Below are 15,769 nucleotides of genomic sequence, written 5' to 3' on the forward strand. Positions count from 1 at the left end.
GGTCACTGCAGCCGGGGGACACGGGGGGGGCGGGGCAAGCAGACACCCCGCCGGCAGGGGGCGCACAGAGCTGCACCGACCGGCTTGGGGGACACGGGACACGGGCGTGACCCCCACTGACCCCCCCAAGACTCCTCCAGTGATCCCCCCAATGACCAGCCCAGCGAACCCCAATGACCACCCCAGTGACCCCCCAATGACCACCCAGTGACCCTCCCAAGACTCCTCCAGCGATCCCCCCAATGACCAGCCCAGTGACCCCCCCAATGATCCCCTAGTGACCACCGAGTGCTCCCCATGATCACCCCAGTGACCCCCAATGACCAGCCCAGCGACCCCCCAATGACCACCCCAGTGACCCCCCAATGACCCCCCAATGACCACCGAGTGACCCCCCATGATCACCCCAGTGACCCCTAATGACCACCCCAGTGACCCCCCCAATGACCACCGAGTGACCCCCCAATGACCCCCCAATGACCACTGAGTCACAACCCCAATAACCACTCAGTGATCCCCAGTGACCCCCCAATGACCCCCCAGTGACCACCCCAGTGATCCCCAATGACCCCCCAGTGACCCCTCAATGACCACCCCAGAGCCCCCCCAATGATCACCCCAATGACCACTGAGTGACCCCCCAGTGACCCCTAGTGACCCCCAATGACCCCCCAGTGTTTCTCTATGTCCTCCCCGTCCTTCACTGTCCCCTTCCGTGTCCCCTCCATGTCACTGCTCTCTGTTACCTGTCCCAGCCTAGATTCTGCCATCTCCCCTCCCTGTCCCTTTGACTCCCCTGCCCCCCGTGTCCCCCTGCCCCCCCCGTGCTCTCCTCCTTGCCCGCTGTCACCTGTGCCGGCCTGGGGTCCCCCCGTGTCCCCGCAGTGTCCCCTCAGCGCCTGCACGTGTCCCTCGTGCTCCCGCAGCCGCCGCAGCACATCGGCCAGCGCTGTCCCGCACGTCTCGGGTGGCTCGGGGGGAGACGTGGCAGGGGACACTGAGGGGGACACTGAGGGGACACTGCTCCCACCCCGCAGCGCCAGTGCCAGCAGGAGGAGCCGCAGTTCCAGAGTCACCGGCATCGTCCTGGGGGAAAACGGGGACATGGGGATTGACCACGGGGAAACACGGGGACAGCCGTGGGGCACCCACGGGGGGACACAAGGACACCTATGGGGACAGCTAGGGCACACAGGCACATATCACGAGGATGTGGGGACACACATGGGGACAATAAAGAACATAGGGTCAGCTGTGGGGATGTCCAAGCCACGGGGAGGATGTGGAGTCACCCTGGGGTCACACAAAGGACACGCGTGAAGCACAGGGAACACCCATGGGGGGACAGGGACATCTTGGGGACACCCACGGTGACACAGAGGGGAGAGAGAGACATCCGGGGGACACCCAGGGGACATTCCCAGGGACATATGGACACCAGTAGGGGACATGGGAACATCTCTGGGAACACCTGAAGAACACAGGGACACACACCAGGGGGGGCACAGGGAGACCCGTGGCGACATGAGGGACACCTGTGGGGACATTCCTGGAGACAGACAGACACCGCAACTCACAGCACTTCCCAGTAACCCCAGCGACTCTCCAGTAACCACCAGTGACCCCTCCCAGTCCCTCCAAGTACCCCAAGCCCCACAGTTCCCCCAGAGCTGAGAGTGTCGCCTGTTCCCCCCAGTGCACCCCAATTCCTCCAGTCTCCCCCTATGCACCCCAGTTCCCCCAGCCCCCCCCATTCCCACAGTCCCTCCAGCTCCCCCCTGTCCCTCCCGGTCCCTCCCAGTCCCCTCCAGTCCCTTCCAGTCCCTCTCAGTTCTCCCAATCCTCCCCAGTCCCTTCCAGTGCCTCCAATTCCCCCCAGTTTGCCCCAGTTCTCTCCGTGCCCCCAATCCTGCCCAGTTCTCCCAAGCCCCGCCCAATCACATCCCAGTGTCGCCCCTGCGCCCCCCCAGCGACCCCCCAGTCCCCCCCAGTCCCCCCAGAACCTCCGGCCGGTCCCGCTGCGTTCGCGCTCTGGGTCGGGCGGGGCGGCCCGAGGGGGGCGGGGCCGGGGGCGGGGCCTGGGCCACCAGTAACTGACTGAGCCCGGCTCATGAGAGCCCCAGTGCAGCCATCCCAGTGACACCAGTGACACCAGTGACACCAGCACAGCACATCCCAGTGACACCAGTGACACCAGTGACACCAGTAATGCGCCTCAGACTGAGCCCGGCTCATGAGAGCCCCAGTGCAGCCATCCCAGTGACACCAGTGACACCAGCACAGCACATCCCAGTGCTCCCAGTGACACCAGTAACGCGCCTCAGACTGACCCCGGCTCATGAGAGCCCCAGTGCAGCACGTCCCAGTGACACCAGTGACACCAGTGACACCAGTGACACCAGTGACACCAGCACAGCACATCCCAGTGACACCAGTGACACCAGTGACACCAGTAACGCGCTTCAGACTGAGCCCGGCTCATGAGAGCCCCAGTGCAGCCATCCCAGTGACACCAGTGACACCAGTAACACTTGCACAACACATCCCAGTGCTCCCAGTGACACCACTAACACTGGCACAGCACATCCCAGTGCTCCCAGTAGCCCAGGACCTGTCCTACACCTCATCCCAGTCCCACCAGTAACACCAGTAACACAGGACACCTCCTCCCAGTGCTCCGAAGAGCACTGCCCAGTTCATCCCAGTGCTCCCAGGAGCACCAGTAACTCCTACCCTCTAGCTCCCAGTAAGCCCAGTAAAATGGCACAGAATGACCCATGGCTACCAGTACCACTAGTATGGCCCATCCCAGTGACACCAGTAACATGGGAAAGCCCATCCCAGTATAGTCGGTCCCAGTGATCCCAGTAACACCAGTAACCCACCCTGATGTTCCCAGTGACACCAGTAACATGGCACAGCCCATCCCAGTCCTCCCAGTCTGTGCAAATGCTCCCAGTAACACCAGCAATGCGGCACAGACTGACACAGGGCTCCCAGTAACACCAGTACAGCTCATCCCAGTGTCCCAGCACAACCCCTCCCAGTGCTCCCAGTCTGGGCGTGGCCGTGACTCTGCCCCGGCAGCAACAACAACAGCGGGGGGGCTCCTGGGACCCCTCAAAAAGCGGGGGGGGGGAGGGGCAGAGTGGCGGGGCACCCCGTGTCCCTATGTTCCCCCCCCCGTGTCCTCCCCATGCCCACCGCCCCCGCCAAGGAATTTTCTCCATCAACACGATGAGCTCATGGAGGGGGAGGGGCCGCGGGACCCAGCCGGGGGGGGGGGGGGTCCCGGCCCCTCCCCCTCCCGACGCGTTTATTGCTTGGCTTATCGATTTATTGATACACAGATCTGAATATCGATTGACCCGCTCACTGTCACACCCCCTCCCCCACGGTGTCCCCATTCTCCGCTGCCCCTCACCCCTGTTCTCATTGTCCCTGCCCGGTGTACCCCTCCCCATCCCCAGTGTCCCCCGTTGTCCCCCACGGGAGGCTCCTGAGCTCCTCAGGGCTCCGCAGCTCCCGCAGCCGCCCCCCCCTCCAGCAGGGCCACCCTGGGAGCCTTTTGGGCCAGTGCCAGTCGCCCTGTGACCAGCAGCACCGCCGGCCCCTCCCCCGGGCCGGCACCGCCCGGACGCAGCAGCTCCTGCTCCACCTGCGGGGACACGGGGGACACGGGGGGACACAGCGGGGACACGGGGGGAAGCACAGCCAAGGACCCGGGGAGTGGGGACATGGGGGCCAGGGGATTTGGGGGCCCAGGGCACCCCAGGGGACATGGGGGGCAGCAACCAAGGGGACACAGGGAGTGGGAACAGAGGGGACCTGGGGCATGTAGGGGACACAAGGATTGGGGACACAAAGGACATGGGGAGTGGGGACCCAGGGGACAAGGAAGGGACCTAGGGGATACCAAAGGGACCCAGGGAATTTGGTGACCTAGGAGACCCTAGGTGACATGAGGGGCAGCAACCAAGGGGACATGGGGACTGGGGACCCAGGGGACACAAGGAGTGAGGACCCAGAGGACAAGGGGACCCGGGGGACCCGGGGGATGGGGCCATGGGACACAGGGACAAGGCTGTGACCTACCTGCAGTCGGATCACGGGGTCCAGTGCCCGCGTGGGCTCATCCAGCACCAGCACCCGGGGGGTCCTGAGCAGCGCCCGGGCCAGTGCCACCCCCTGGGCCTGTCCCCCTGACAGCTGCATCCCCCGCGGGCCCACCTCTGGGGACAGAGGGGACACCGTGGGGACACCACAGGGACAGCGAGGGGACACCATGGGGACATCACAGGGACGGTGGGGGGACACCGTGGGGACATCACGGGGACATATTGGGGAGCCACACCCGCTGTGCACCCGGGGACAGGGAGGGGACAGAGGGGACACCGTGGGGAATTGAGGGTGGACAGCGAAGGGACAACAGGACACTGTGGTGACAGCATGGGGACACTGAAGGGACACGGTGGAGACATTTGGGACACCAAGGGGAGACACTGGGACATGTTAGGAAGCTACACTCCCTGCACACCCAGCTCTGGGGTGCACAGGGAGAACAGAGACAGGACAGCAAGGGGACAGTGAGGACACAGACAGGACATGGAGGGGATGGCATGGGGACAGTCAGGGAACAGGTGGGGAGACTGTGGGGACAGTGATGTGACATCACGGGAACATCATGGGGTCACAACAGGGACACACTGGGGAGACCAAGGGGACACCTTGGACACCTTGCTGGGACACTTGTAAGGCACCTTTGGCACACACTGGGGACACTACAGGGGGACCACGGGGACACTTGCTGTACCTGTGTCGTAGCCACGTGGCAGCTGTTTGGCCCAGGTGTGCACCCCCACCCTCTGTGCTGCTGCCACCACCTGGGTCCCCTCCTTGTGTCCCCAGCCCAGAGTGATGTTGGCGCTGAGGGAGCGAGAGAAGAGGGACGGGCACTGCGGGACACCGGCCACCTGTGGGGACAGGGCACCATGCAGGGACTGAGCAAGGACAAGGACAGGACATGGGGTAGTGACAGAGCCGTGGTGAGGCTGGATGACAAAGGCGTGGCTGTGAAGAAATGCTGGGAACACAAGAGGGACCTGGAGGTGGCAGTGGGGACGTGCTGAGGACACAGGGTGACACGGGGGTCATGGCTGTTGGGACAATGGCTGAGCTGGGGGTAGCCATGGTAACCCACTTGTGACAGAGGAGTGGAATTGGGGACCCAGGGGCTGGCACTGAGGCACCCACTGGTGACCTCGGGGTGGCAGCAGGGGCACAGGAATGACCTGGGGACAGCAGTGGGGACCTGTTGAGGACCAGGGATGGCTGTGAGGAGCTGGGGGGGGACAACAAGGTGGCCATAGAGGTTTGGTGACGCAGGGTGGCCCGCGGGTGTCACCTGCTGTCGCAGAGCAGGGTCCGAGCGGGGGCCCAGGGGAATCCCGTCCAGCAGCACCGCCCCGCCCGCCAGGGGGCGCAGCCCCAGCGCCGCCGCCGCCAGCGAGCTCTTCCCGCCGCCAGGGGGCGCCAGCACGGCCACCACCTCCCCGGGGCGCAGCGACAGCGACACCCCCTGGCGGAACAGAGATGGCACCGACCCCTCCGGTGACCGCGGGACCCCAGAATCACTTGTCCCCTCATATCTCCACTATCCCCTTGTCCCCGCGTGTCCCCAATATCCCCTTGTCCCCCCCATATCTCCAGTATCCCCTTGTCCCCCATGCCCCCAATATCCCCTTGTCCCCAATATCCCCTTGTCCCCCCATTTCCCCAATATCCCCTTGTCCCCCCATATCTCCAGTATCCCCTTGTCCCCAATATCCCCTTGTCCCCCCATATCTCCAGTATCCCCTTGTCCCCAATATCCCCTTGTCCCCTATGTCCCCAATATCCCCTTGTCCCCCTTGTCCCCCATGTCCCCAATATCCCCATGTCCCCCATATCCCCAGTATCCCCTTGTGCCCCTGTGTCCCATGTTCCCCCACATTCACCATACCCCATGTGTCCCCCTGCCCCTCTGCCACCATCACCTTGAGGACTGGCTCAGGCTGCCCAGGGTATGACATCCAGACATCCTTGAGGCACAGGCCTGGAGTCCATGTGGTCTCCTGGCCCCGGGGGGTGACAGGTGACAGTGGCCCTGCTGGTGCCACCGTCCTGGCCTGCTCCAGCAGCTCCAGGAGTGTCTCAGAGGAGCCAACAGCCTTGGCCAGGAATGGGAGGTACAAGAGCACCATCTGGGGACATGGGGACATTGGGGACACAGGGACATGAGGAGGACACAGGGAGACATGAGGTGACATGGGGCAAGTGCACAGTGGGACATAAGTGACAGAACTTGAGGACATGCAGGGTGCACAACAGGGAGGGGCTGGGGACACAGGAGATAGGGATGGGAACGTGGCCAAGAGAGTATGGGGACATCACTGCCAGCATGTGGGGACATGGGACGTGGTGGGGGAACATGGCACACAGGGAATGGGATTGAGGACAGGAGAGAACACACTGGGGACATGTAGGGGACACTTTCATCACCTCCACAGCCTTGGTGAAGTGTAGCTGGCACATGAGGATGGCCACCAGCTCCCCAGGGGTGACAGTCCCTGCAGTCACCAAGTATCCACCCAAGATGAGCACTGCCAGCTTCAGAGCCAGGGCAGGGAACTGGAGACACAGACACAGGCTGTCAGCTCAGCTTCATGTCACTGTGTCACCCAGCCCCATGCCACCATGCCCACTCCCCCAGGCCACCCATTCTCATGCCCCTCTGCCCCATGCCACCATGTCACCTTCCCCTGGCCACCCATTCTCATACCCCTCTGCCCCATGCCACCATGTTTCCACATCCCCTGGCCCCACACTGCTGCTCCCCATGTCCTGCCACCATGTCCTGTGTCCCCTGGCCCTTTGCTACTTTGTGTTCCCCAGCCCTGGTCACTGTATCTCCTGTCCCTGTATCCCCATGTCTTCATCCCCCTGCCACAATACCCAATGTGACTCCTGCTGCCACATCTCTGTATCCCCTATTCCAACACCACCACATCCCTGTGTCCCCTATTCCAACACCATCACATCCCTGTGTCCCCTATTCCAACACCACCACATCCCTGTGTCCCCCATTCCAACACCACCACATCCCTGTGTCCCCTATTCCACCATCACATTCCCATGTCTCCCAGCCCGCTGCCACCACGCGCCTTGTCCCCAGCGCTGTGCCACCATATGTTCCATTCCCATGCCACTGTTCCTCATCGCCCCGTGTCCCCAGTGTCCCCATACCCCATTGGCCCAGCACCCAGCTGCATAGGCCAGGACCTCTCTCCTCTCCAGCTGGTGCTGCTGGGCCAGGTGCTGCCGGACCCACGAGGTGACACCGGCCTCGTGCCCAAAGGCTCGGACGGTCCCCATGGCCCCCAGGGACTCCAGGGCCACCGCAGCGGTGCTGGCCTCTGCCACCCGCACCTGCCGGGCCAGGTCCTGGGGACACAGGGACAGGGGGTCACCATGGGGATGGGGGCTGGGGGGACAGGAGGAGGTGACAGTGGGCGTGGGGAAGTGACAACAGGCACAGGAAGGGGACAGGAAGGGTTTGGAGTGAACTCAAGGTGCAGGGAGGTGACAAGGGGCTCAGGGAAGTGACACTGGGGACAGAGAGGTGTCCCCAAGGGCCCCTCACACCCCATGTCCCCTCAGTACCCGCTGGATGGCTCCGACGGCGCGCGGCAGCAGCAGGAAGAGCGGCAGTGCCAGGAGCGTGAGCAGACCGAGCAGAGGGGACAGCCAGGCCACCGTGGCCAGCAGCGACACTGCCCGTGTCACCCCCCACAGCAACGGCACCACCATATCGGCCAGCGCCGCGTGCGCCGCCCTGGCGTCCCCTGTCACCCGCTCGGCCACCGCGCCCGGCGTGTCCCCCAGGAGACCCCCGGGCCCGGGCACGTCCCCGCGCAGCACCGCGGCCACCGCCCGTCGCTGCAGCCGCTCCCGCGCCCGCGTCAGCGCCACCGCTGCGCTGCAGTCACAGGCCAGCTCGGCGATGGCACTGCGGGGACAGCGGGGTCAGGCCGCGGGTCACCGCCGCCTCACCGCCACCTCGGCGTGTCCCCGCGGCTCCGGGGGCACCCACCTGCCCAGCCCCACCAGCACAAGGGGCCACACGGCCGCTGTCGCGTCCTCCTTTGTCAGCCGGTCAGTGACGCGGCCCGTGAAGCACGGGGCGGCCACCTCACCTGCGGGGACACAGTGTTTAAGTGGGGGTTCCCCCTAAATTGGGGACTGAAGCCTGAAAACTGGATCCTGGCTCCCAAAACTGTGTGTTGAGTCCCAAAATTGGATCCTGATCCCCCAAATTGTGCGCTCGCTGCCTCTAAATTGGGTCCCGATGCACAAATTGGTTTCTGACCTCCCTCAAATCAGATCCTGCCTCCCCCCAAATTGGGTTCTGACCTATCAAATTTGCCTTGCAACCCCCCATCGTGTCCTGCCCCCCCACAGTTATGTCCAAACCCTCCAAATCAGATCCCGAAGCCCCTCCAAGGGGTCCTGCCCTCCCCAGGTCGCGGTCCCCTCGTACCGAGGGCAGAAGCCGACATCAGCCCCCCCACCAGCGTCCAGCGCCCGCGCTCGGGGGCCAGCAGGGCCAGGAGCCGTCGGATCTGGGGAGAAAACATCACGGGGCAGGGGGTGCGTCCTGCTCTGGTCCTGGTGAGTCCTGCTGGGTCCTGGTCTGGTTCTGCTGGGTCCTGGTGAGTTCTGCTGGCTCCCGGTTCTTCTGGCGGTTGGTTCCGAAGGGTCCCGGCGGCTCCGTGCGGGCCCCGTTCCTGCTCCCGGTGTGTCCTAGTCCGGACCCTTCATGGCCCTGGTGCCTCCCCGATCGCGCCCGGTCCGCTCCCGGAGGCGCCGCGATTTCCCGGAAAGCCGAAAACGGCGCGCGGGGGGCGGGGCGGAACCGGCGGGAATCCCCTGGAAATGACACGCCCACAGGCCCGGAATAAGCGCCGCTGATTGGTAGGCATGTATGTGACGTCATCGGTTGCCAGGTAGACGGAGCCGGAGCGGGTTGCGGGCCGGAGGGGGCGATACAGGCGGGGGGCGGGGTCTGGGCGGGGAAATAGGCGTGGTGTGTGCGTGGAGAGGGCGGGAGGGGCGGGGCAGAGCGGGACAGGCGGGGACTCGAAAGCGAAATCTTAACGGATCTTTCTAGGAGCTACCGGAGAGCTAAACTGGGAGCAGTGGTGGGCACTAGTGAGTGCCCCGTGTGGACTGGGGAGCTGAGAGGGCTGGACTGGGAAGTGCCTTCTGTGGACTGGGGAGCGCCCCGAGCTGAACTGGGAGCACTGGTGTGAACTGGGGAGCTGAACTGGGAGCACTGGTGTGGACTGCTGAGCTCAGGGCACAAGACTGGTAGCACCCTCGTCTAGACTGGGAGCAGTGGTGTGGACAGGGGAGCACCCCAGTGCTCATTGGTTTTAACTGGTAAGTTCTCAGCCTGTTGATCCTTTCCACACAGGGAGCACTGGTCTGTACTGGTCCCGCCATGGCGCTGCCACCCGCTGCTCTCCTGCCCGGCCTCCTGCTGGTGGCCGATGCCCTGGCACTGGTGTTACTGGTGCCGCTGGTACCGCCGCTGGCTCCGCTGGGCGTGGCGGGCTTATGGCTCGAAGCCGCCCTTCGCCCGCCCGTCCTGGTCGTGGCTACCTGGCTACTCGCCCCTCGCCGTCCCCCCGGGGCCACCGCGGCCGCCCTGACTGTCGCCGCCACCCCCGCAGCCTTCGGGACCCTGCGCTCCCTCCTGGGCCCGCCCGGGGCCGGCCCGGGGCTCTTGGCGGCCGCCCCGCCCGCCTGGCTCGGGGTCGCCCACGCAGCTGCCGCACTCGCCCAGCTGGCCTGGGCCGCTCCCCCGGTCCCTGGCGGTGTCCCTGAGACCCCCGGCGATGTCCCCAAGGCTCCTGGCACCGTCTGGCGCGCTCTGGCACTGACCTGGGAGGAGCGGAACGTCCTCGGAGCTGCCGTCCTCTGCCTCGTGCTGGCGGCCATTGGTGGGTGACACCCAAATTTGGGTTCTGCAGCCCCAAATTGGAACGTTGGCCCCTAAAAATTGAGTGCTGAGTGCCTAAATAGGTGATGACCAGCCTAAAATTGGGTGGTGACCTCCATAAACTGGGAGGTGACACCTTCAGCTGGGTGCTGACCCTGCCAAAATTGAGTCCCGACTCTCTAAATTGGGTTCTGACCCTGCAGACTGAAGTGTTGACCCCCAAAATTGGGTGCTGACCCTCAAACTCAGCGTCTGATGCCCAAAAATGAATGTTGACCTCCAAGGCCTTGGGTCCTGATCTCCCATGTTTAGGTTCTGACCCCTAGAATTGGTACTGACCCCCTAAATTTGGCACTAAACCCCCAATATTGGCTCCTGACCCCTCTAAACTGCCCCTTTATATCCCGCCCAAATCGTGTTGTGCCTTCCCAACCTTAGATCCCCACTGCCCAGATTGGGTGCTGCCCCTCACAAGGCAGGGTCCCCGTGTCAGTGGTCACACCCATGGTGACACAGGCTTGGTGACCCCCAGGGGAGACACTGGGACCCTACGTCACCGGGAAGGTGCTGGATGCCATCGGCACTGGGGACGGACTCACCGCCGGAGCTGCTGGCATGGTGGCAGCTGCTGGAGCCACCAGGTGGGTTGCAGCGTTCCCTGGGCCTGTCCTCATGTCCCCAACATCCCTGATGTCACCATGTCCCCGTGTCCCCCCAGTGTGCTGTTTTCTGGGTGCCGTGGGTGCTTCTTCCTGCTGCTGAAAGCACGTCTCCGTCAGAGGCTGAGCCTCCGGCTCTTTTCCCACCTGGTGCACCAAGACTTGGATTTCTTCCAGGGAAGGCCAGCAGGTAACAGGGCACGGTCCAGCTGCAGCTCATCTGACCCATCCCACCTGTCCATGACATCCCAACTATCCTGTCACAAGAGTCCCCATCCTAGCATTCAATCCCAGCCCCCAGTCCCCATCCCATCCCATCCCATCCCATCCCATCCCATCCCATCCCATCCCATCCCATCCCATCCCATCCCATCCCATCCCATCCCATCCCATCCCATCCCATCTTCCTGGCTTCATTCTACCCCAAAGTTTCATCCTGTCCAAATCCCACTTCCCCATTCTATCCATTATTTTCCATCCCCATTATTCTCCATCCCATTGCATGTCCCCAGCTTCATCCCATCATCCCCATCTCACAATCTCCATTCCCACCATCTCTTCATCACTGTCCCATCCCATTCCACCATCCCACTGGTCCCCATCACATCATTCCCATCCTGTCCCCACCCACCACAATCCCAATCTCTTTTCCCACCCTGCAGCTGAGCTCCTGGCTCTATTTTCCACCGAGGTGCCTCAGGTGTGCTCAGCAGCACCCACTGGAGCCAACCATCTGCTGCGAAGCCTGGGGATGGCCCTGGTGGTTGGGGTGTTCATGGTGGGACTGGCACCAGGCCTGGCACTGCTGGCACTGCTGGAGGTGCCACTTGAAATCACCACCCACCGTATCCAGAGCGCCTGGAAACGGGTCAGGAATAGGGGAGGGAAAGAGGGGGAGGGGGACACCCAGGTGGGAATGACAGAGTTGGGATGGGGGCCAGGGGAATGGATGGTGGGGATGGAATGGGGTTGATGGAGAGTGGGAAGGAAGATGATGGAGATGGGAATGGTGGGATGAGAGGGGACAGAGATCAAGGGAATGGGATGGTGGGAGTGCTGGCATGGGGAAGGAATGGAATGGTGGAGATGAGAATAGTGGGATGGGATGGGATGGGATGGGATGGGATGGTGTGCCTGTATTTGACCCAGGGACATAGGAGTGGGGATGAGGACAAAGGGAATGGGATGGTGGGAATGCTGACATGAGGATGGAATGGAAGAGAAGGATGGGATAAGGTGGGAAGGTGGGGAAAGGACAGGTGGAGTGGGATGGGATGGGATGGGATGGGATGGGATGGGATAAAGTGGGATGGTGGGGAAGGGACAGATTGGACAGGTGGGGTGGGATGGGATGGAATGGTATGGGATAAAATAGGGAGATGGGTTGGGATGGTGTGACTGGATTTGGCCCAGGGGGATGGGAGTGGGGATGAAAACCAGAGGAATGGGATGCTGGGAATGAGAATGGTAGGAACAGGGATGAGACAGTGGGGATGGGGATGGTGGGATTAGAACTGATAGAATGGGTGGGAGAAGGGTGTGGGACAGTGGGAATGCAAAAGTGGGGATGCAGTGGGTGTGGTGGGATGGGAATGCTGAGGACAGGGCGTGGATGATGGGCCAGGAAGGTGACCTGGGACAGCTGGAGAGCCTCCAATGCTGCCACAGGCACTTCAGCAATCCATGCTGGAAGCATCTGCCCGGACGGTCTCGGGCGTGCAGGAATCCGTCGCCGCCATCGAGACCATCCGGATCTTTTCGGCAGAGGAGGAGGAGGAGGAGCAACACAGCCACAACCTGGCCAAGGAGCTGAGGCTGAAGGAGCAGATAGAGCTGGAGCTGGCATTCTTCACTCTCATCAACAGGGTCAGGGGGAACTGGAAATGGGAATGGGGATGCCAGGGAATGGAGACACTGGGATCAGGAATGGGAAACTAGCAGCTGAGATGAGGGCACTGAGAGCAGAATGGGAACACCAGGAATGGGGACATCAGAACAGGGACATTGGGATCATGAATGGGAAACCAGCAGCTGAGATGAGGGCACTGAGAGCAGAATGAGAACACCAGGAATGGGGACATCAGAACAGGGACATTGGGATCATGAATGGGAAACCAGCAGCTGAGATGAGGGCACTGAGAGCAGAATGGGAACACCAGGAATGGGGACACCAGAACGGGGGCATTGGGATCAGGAATGGGCATGCCAGGAATGGGAACGGTGACATTAGAAGCAGAGTGGGGACACTGGGACAAAGGATGGGAACATCAGGGGTGAGATGGGGACCCCAGAACTGGAATGAGGACACCAGGAGCAGAATGGGGACACCAGTATCCCTGTTGCCACCCACAGATGCTCCACCTGACCATCCGGGTCCTGGTGCTGTTCCGGAGCCACCAACAGCTCCGTGATGGACACATCACTCCTGGGGTCCTTGTTACCTTCCTGCTGTACCAGGACACAGTTGGCCGTCATGTCCAGGTGATCCCATGGAATCCACATGTCTGTCTGTCCATCCATGCTCCTGCCCATCCCCATGCCATCCCCTTCCTTCTCCCCAGGTGCTGCTCTACGGCTTCAATGAATTCCTGACCAATGCAGCTGCTGGACAGAAGATCTGGGAATACCTGGATCAGAAACCCACCAGGGACATCGGGGGAACACGGGAGCCCCCTGAGCTTCAGGGCCACGTCACTTTTCAGAAAGTCTCCTTCACATATCCTGGGAACCCAGAGCACTCTGTGCTGAAGGTGGGTCTGGGGGAACCTGGGGTTTTTCCCAGGGGTGGGAATTCTGGCATCACCTGTCCCCATCCCACAGGATGTGACCTTTGAGGTGCGTCCCAGGGAGGTGACGGCGCTGGCGGGGCCCAATGGCAGCGGGAAGAGCACGGCTGTGGCACTGCTGGGGAGGGTGAGGGATCCTGGCAGGGGGAAGGTGCTGCTGGATGGGATCCCACTGCCAGAGTATGAACACCAGTACCTGCACCGCAAGGTGGGACACTGGGGATGGGGTGGGGACAGTGGGGACACTGAAACAGAGCTGGGAGCAGGGAGGAATGGGTGGGGACATCAGGAGCAGGGATGGGGACACTGGGAAGGCAGATAGGGACACCAGGAATGGGATGGGCACACTGGCAAGAGGGATGGGCACAGCAGGAATGTGATGGGGACAACAGGAAATGGGATGGTGGCACTGGGAAATGGAATGGTGATGACAGGAATGGGGACACTGGGAAGGCAGATGGGGACACCTGTCCAAGTTTAGGACAAATTTTGGGAAAAAGAGCTCCAAAGCCCCCCCCCCCCCTTTTCTTTTACAATTCCTTCCTTCACCGAGCTCAGAAAGAATTGTTCTTCAGGGGAAAATGGAAAAATGGGATGGGAGCACTGGGAAATGGAATGATGATGGCAGGGATTGGGACACTGGGAAGAGGGATGGGGACATTGGGAGGAGGGATGGAGACTATGGGGACACCAGGGAGAGATGGGATCATGGAACAAGGATGGGGACACCAAGAGCCTGGATAGCATCACAGGTTTTGGGGCTGGGGCAGGTGGTGCTGGTGGAGCAGGATCCCATCCTGTTTTCTGGAACAATCCGTGAGAACATCGTGCTGGGGCTGGAGCACTGCACAGAGTCAGAGCTGCAGGAGGCTGCCACTGCTGCTGGAGCCATGGACTTCATCCAGGGGCTGGAGCAAGGCTGGGACACTGGTGAGAGCTGGGGGAACACCAGGGGAATCCTGGGGCTTCATCCTGGGGTGTGAGAGCTGGGAGGATGGGGCAGCCCCTGATCCCAAAGATTCTCTGGCAGAGATGGGGGAGCATGGTGGGTGTGGTGGGGATCCTTGAGGTCAGATCCCACTGATGCCATGGGTTGCCCCCAGAGGTGGGGGAGCATGGGGGGTGTGGGGAGAAGAGGGGGAGCCCCAGGGCTGGATCCCACTGATCCATGGGTTGCTCCCAGAGGTGGGGGAGCATGGAGGGCCCTTGAGGTCAGATCCCACTGATGCCGCGGGTTGTTCCCCCAGAGGTGGGAGAGCACAGGGTCTGGGGGGATCCTTGAGGTCAGATCCCACTGATCCCTGGGTTGCTCCCAGAGGTGGGGGAGCGTGGGGGGTCCTTGAGCTCAGATCCCACTGATCCATGGCTTGCTCCCCCAGAGGTGGGGAAGTGTTGGGGGTAGGGGATCCCAGAGTCCCCCCAGAGGTGGGGGGTCCCTGAGCTCAGATCCCCCGATCCATGGGTTCCCTCAGAGGTGGGGGAGCGTGGGGGGTCCTTGAGCTCAGATCCCACTGATCCATGGGTTCCCCCAGAGGTGGGGGAGTGTGGGGGGTCCTTGAGGTCAGATCCCCCTGATCCATGGGTTCCCCCAGAGGTGGGCGAGCGTGGGGGGCGGCTGGCAGCGGGGCAGCGGCGCCGCCTGGCCCTGGCCTGGGCTCTGCTCCGGCGGCCGACCCTGCTCATCCTCGATGAGGCTCTGGATGATGAAGACGAGGGGGCGGTGAGTGGGGTGGGGTGGAGGGGGGTGGGATAGGGGTGCAATTGGTGGAAATGGGGTGGGATGGTATGAGAGTGGAAGGGTGGGATGGGGGCTGGAGGGATGGGGGATAATGGGGTGGAGTGGGAATGATAGGGTGAAGATGGGGGGTTGGATGGGTGGTGTGGCTCAATAAGGTGTAGAAATAGGACAGGATGGTAGGATAGGAATGAGACTGGGAGTGTAGGATGGCAGGAAAGTAGAATGGATGAAGACAGAGAGATGAGATGGATGGGATGGGATGGGATGAGATGGATGGGATGGGCTGAGGTGGATGGGTGGGATGGGATGGGATGAGATGGGTTGAGTTGGGTTGTGTTGGGATGGCATGGGATGAGTTGGGTTGGGTTGAGATGGGATGAGTTGGGTTGAGATGGTTTGGGTTGGGCTGGGTTGAGATGGGATGGATGGGATGAGATGTGTTGGGTTGGGCTGGGTTGAGATTGTTTGGGTTGGGTTGGGCTGGGATGGGATGGGATCCATGGGATGGGATGGGATCCATGGGATGAGTTGGGATGGGATGTGA

At 62.2% G+C, this 15,769-nt stretch overlaps 2 protein-coding genes across 2 annotated transcripts; one reads left to right on the forward strand and one right to left on the reverse strand.

The window, feature by feature from the left end:
* Positions 1 to 3,508: 3,508 nt before the first annotated feature.
* LOC306816789 (antigen peptide transporter 1-like) lies at positions 3,509 to 8,864 on the reverse strand (the record flags this gene model as incomplete). Its single annotated transcript, XM_079333251.1, has 10 exons — positions 8,579 to 8,864; positions 8,132 to 8,234; positions 7,702 to 8,047; positions 7,285 to 7,482; positions 6,541 to 6,669; positions 6,036 to 6,242; positions 5,405 to 5,578; positions 4,814 to 4,973; positions 4,096 to 4,232; positions 3,509 to 3,658 (listed from the first exon to the last, which is right to left on the reverse strand). Exons 1-10 carry the CDS (start codon positions 8,673 to 8,675, stop codon positions 3,509 to 3,511), a joined length of 1,701 nt encoding a protein of 566 aa, XP_079189377.1. The 5' UTR covers positions 8,676 to 8,864.
* A 402-nt stretch (positions 8,865 to 9,266) lies between these two features.
* LOC306816769 (antigen peptide transporter 2-like) lies at positions 9,267 to 13,415 on the forward strand. Its single transcript, XM_079333201.1, has 7 exons — positions 9,267 to 9,344; positions 9,515 to 10,043; positions 10,575 to 10,683; positions 10,761 to 10,891; positions 11,364 to 11,569; positions 12,370 to 12,567; positions 13,054 to 13,415. The coding sequence occupies exons 2-7, from the start codon at positions 9,542 to 9,544 to the stop codon at positions 13,291 to 13,293; spliced, it is 1,386 nt and encodes a 461-aa protein (XP_079189327.1). The 5' UTR covers positions 9,267 to 9,344; positions 9,515 to 9,541; the 3' UTR covers positions 13,294 to 13,415.
* The last annotated feature ends 2,354 nt before the right edge of the window (positions 13,416 to 15,769 follow it).

This window comes from Erithacus rubecula (assembly GCF_903797595.1).
Source record: "Erithacus rubecula genome assembly, contig: scaffold_88_arrow_ctg1, whole genome shotgun sequence".
Lineage (NCBI taxonomy): Eukaryota > Metazoa > Chordata > Aves > Passeriformes > Muscicapidae > Erithacus > Erithacus rubecula.

Bases quoted from the DNA above. Each gene is read 5' to 3' on its own strand.
- LOC306816769 (XM_079333201.1), top strand. From the start codon at position 9,542: ATGGCGCTGCCACCCGCTGCTCTCCTGCCCGGCCTCCTGCTGGTGGCC. The intron at 10,892-11,363 runs GTAACAGGGCAC...CCCACCCTGCAG, and splicing joins CTTCCAGGGAAGGCCAGCAG to CTGAGCTCCTGGCTCTATTT. The intron at 11,570-12,369 runs GTCAGGAATAGG...ATGCTGCCACAG, and splicing joins TCCAGAGCGCCTGGAAACGG to GCACTTCAGCAATCCATGCT.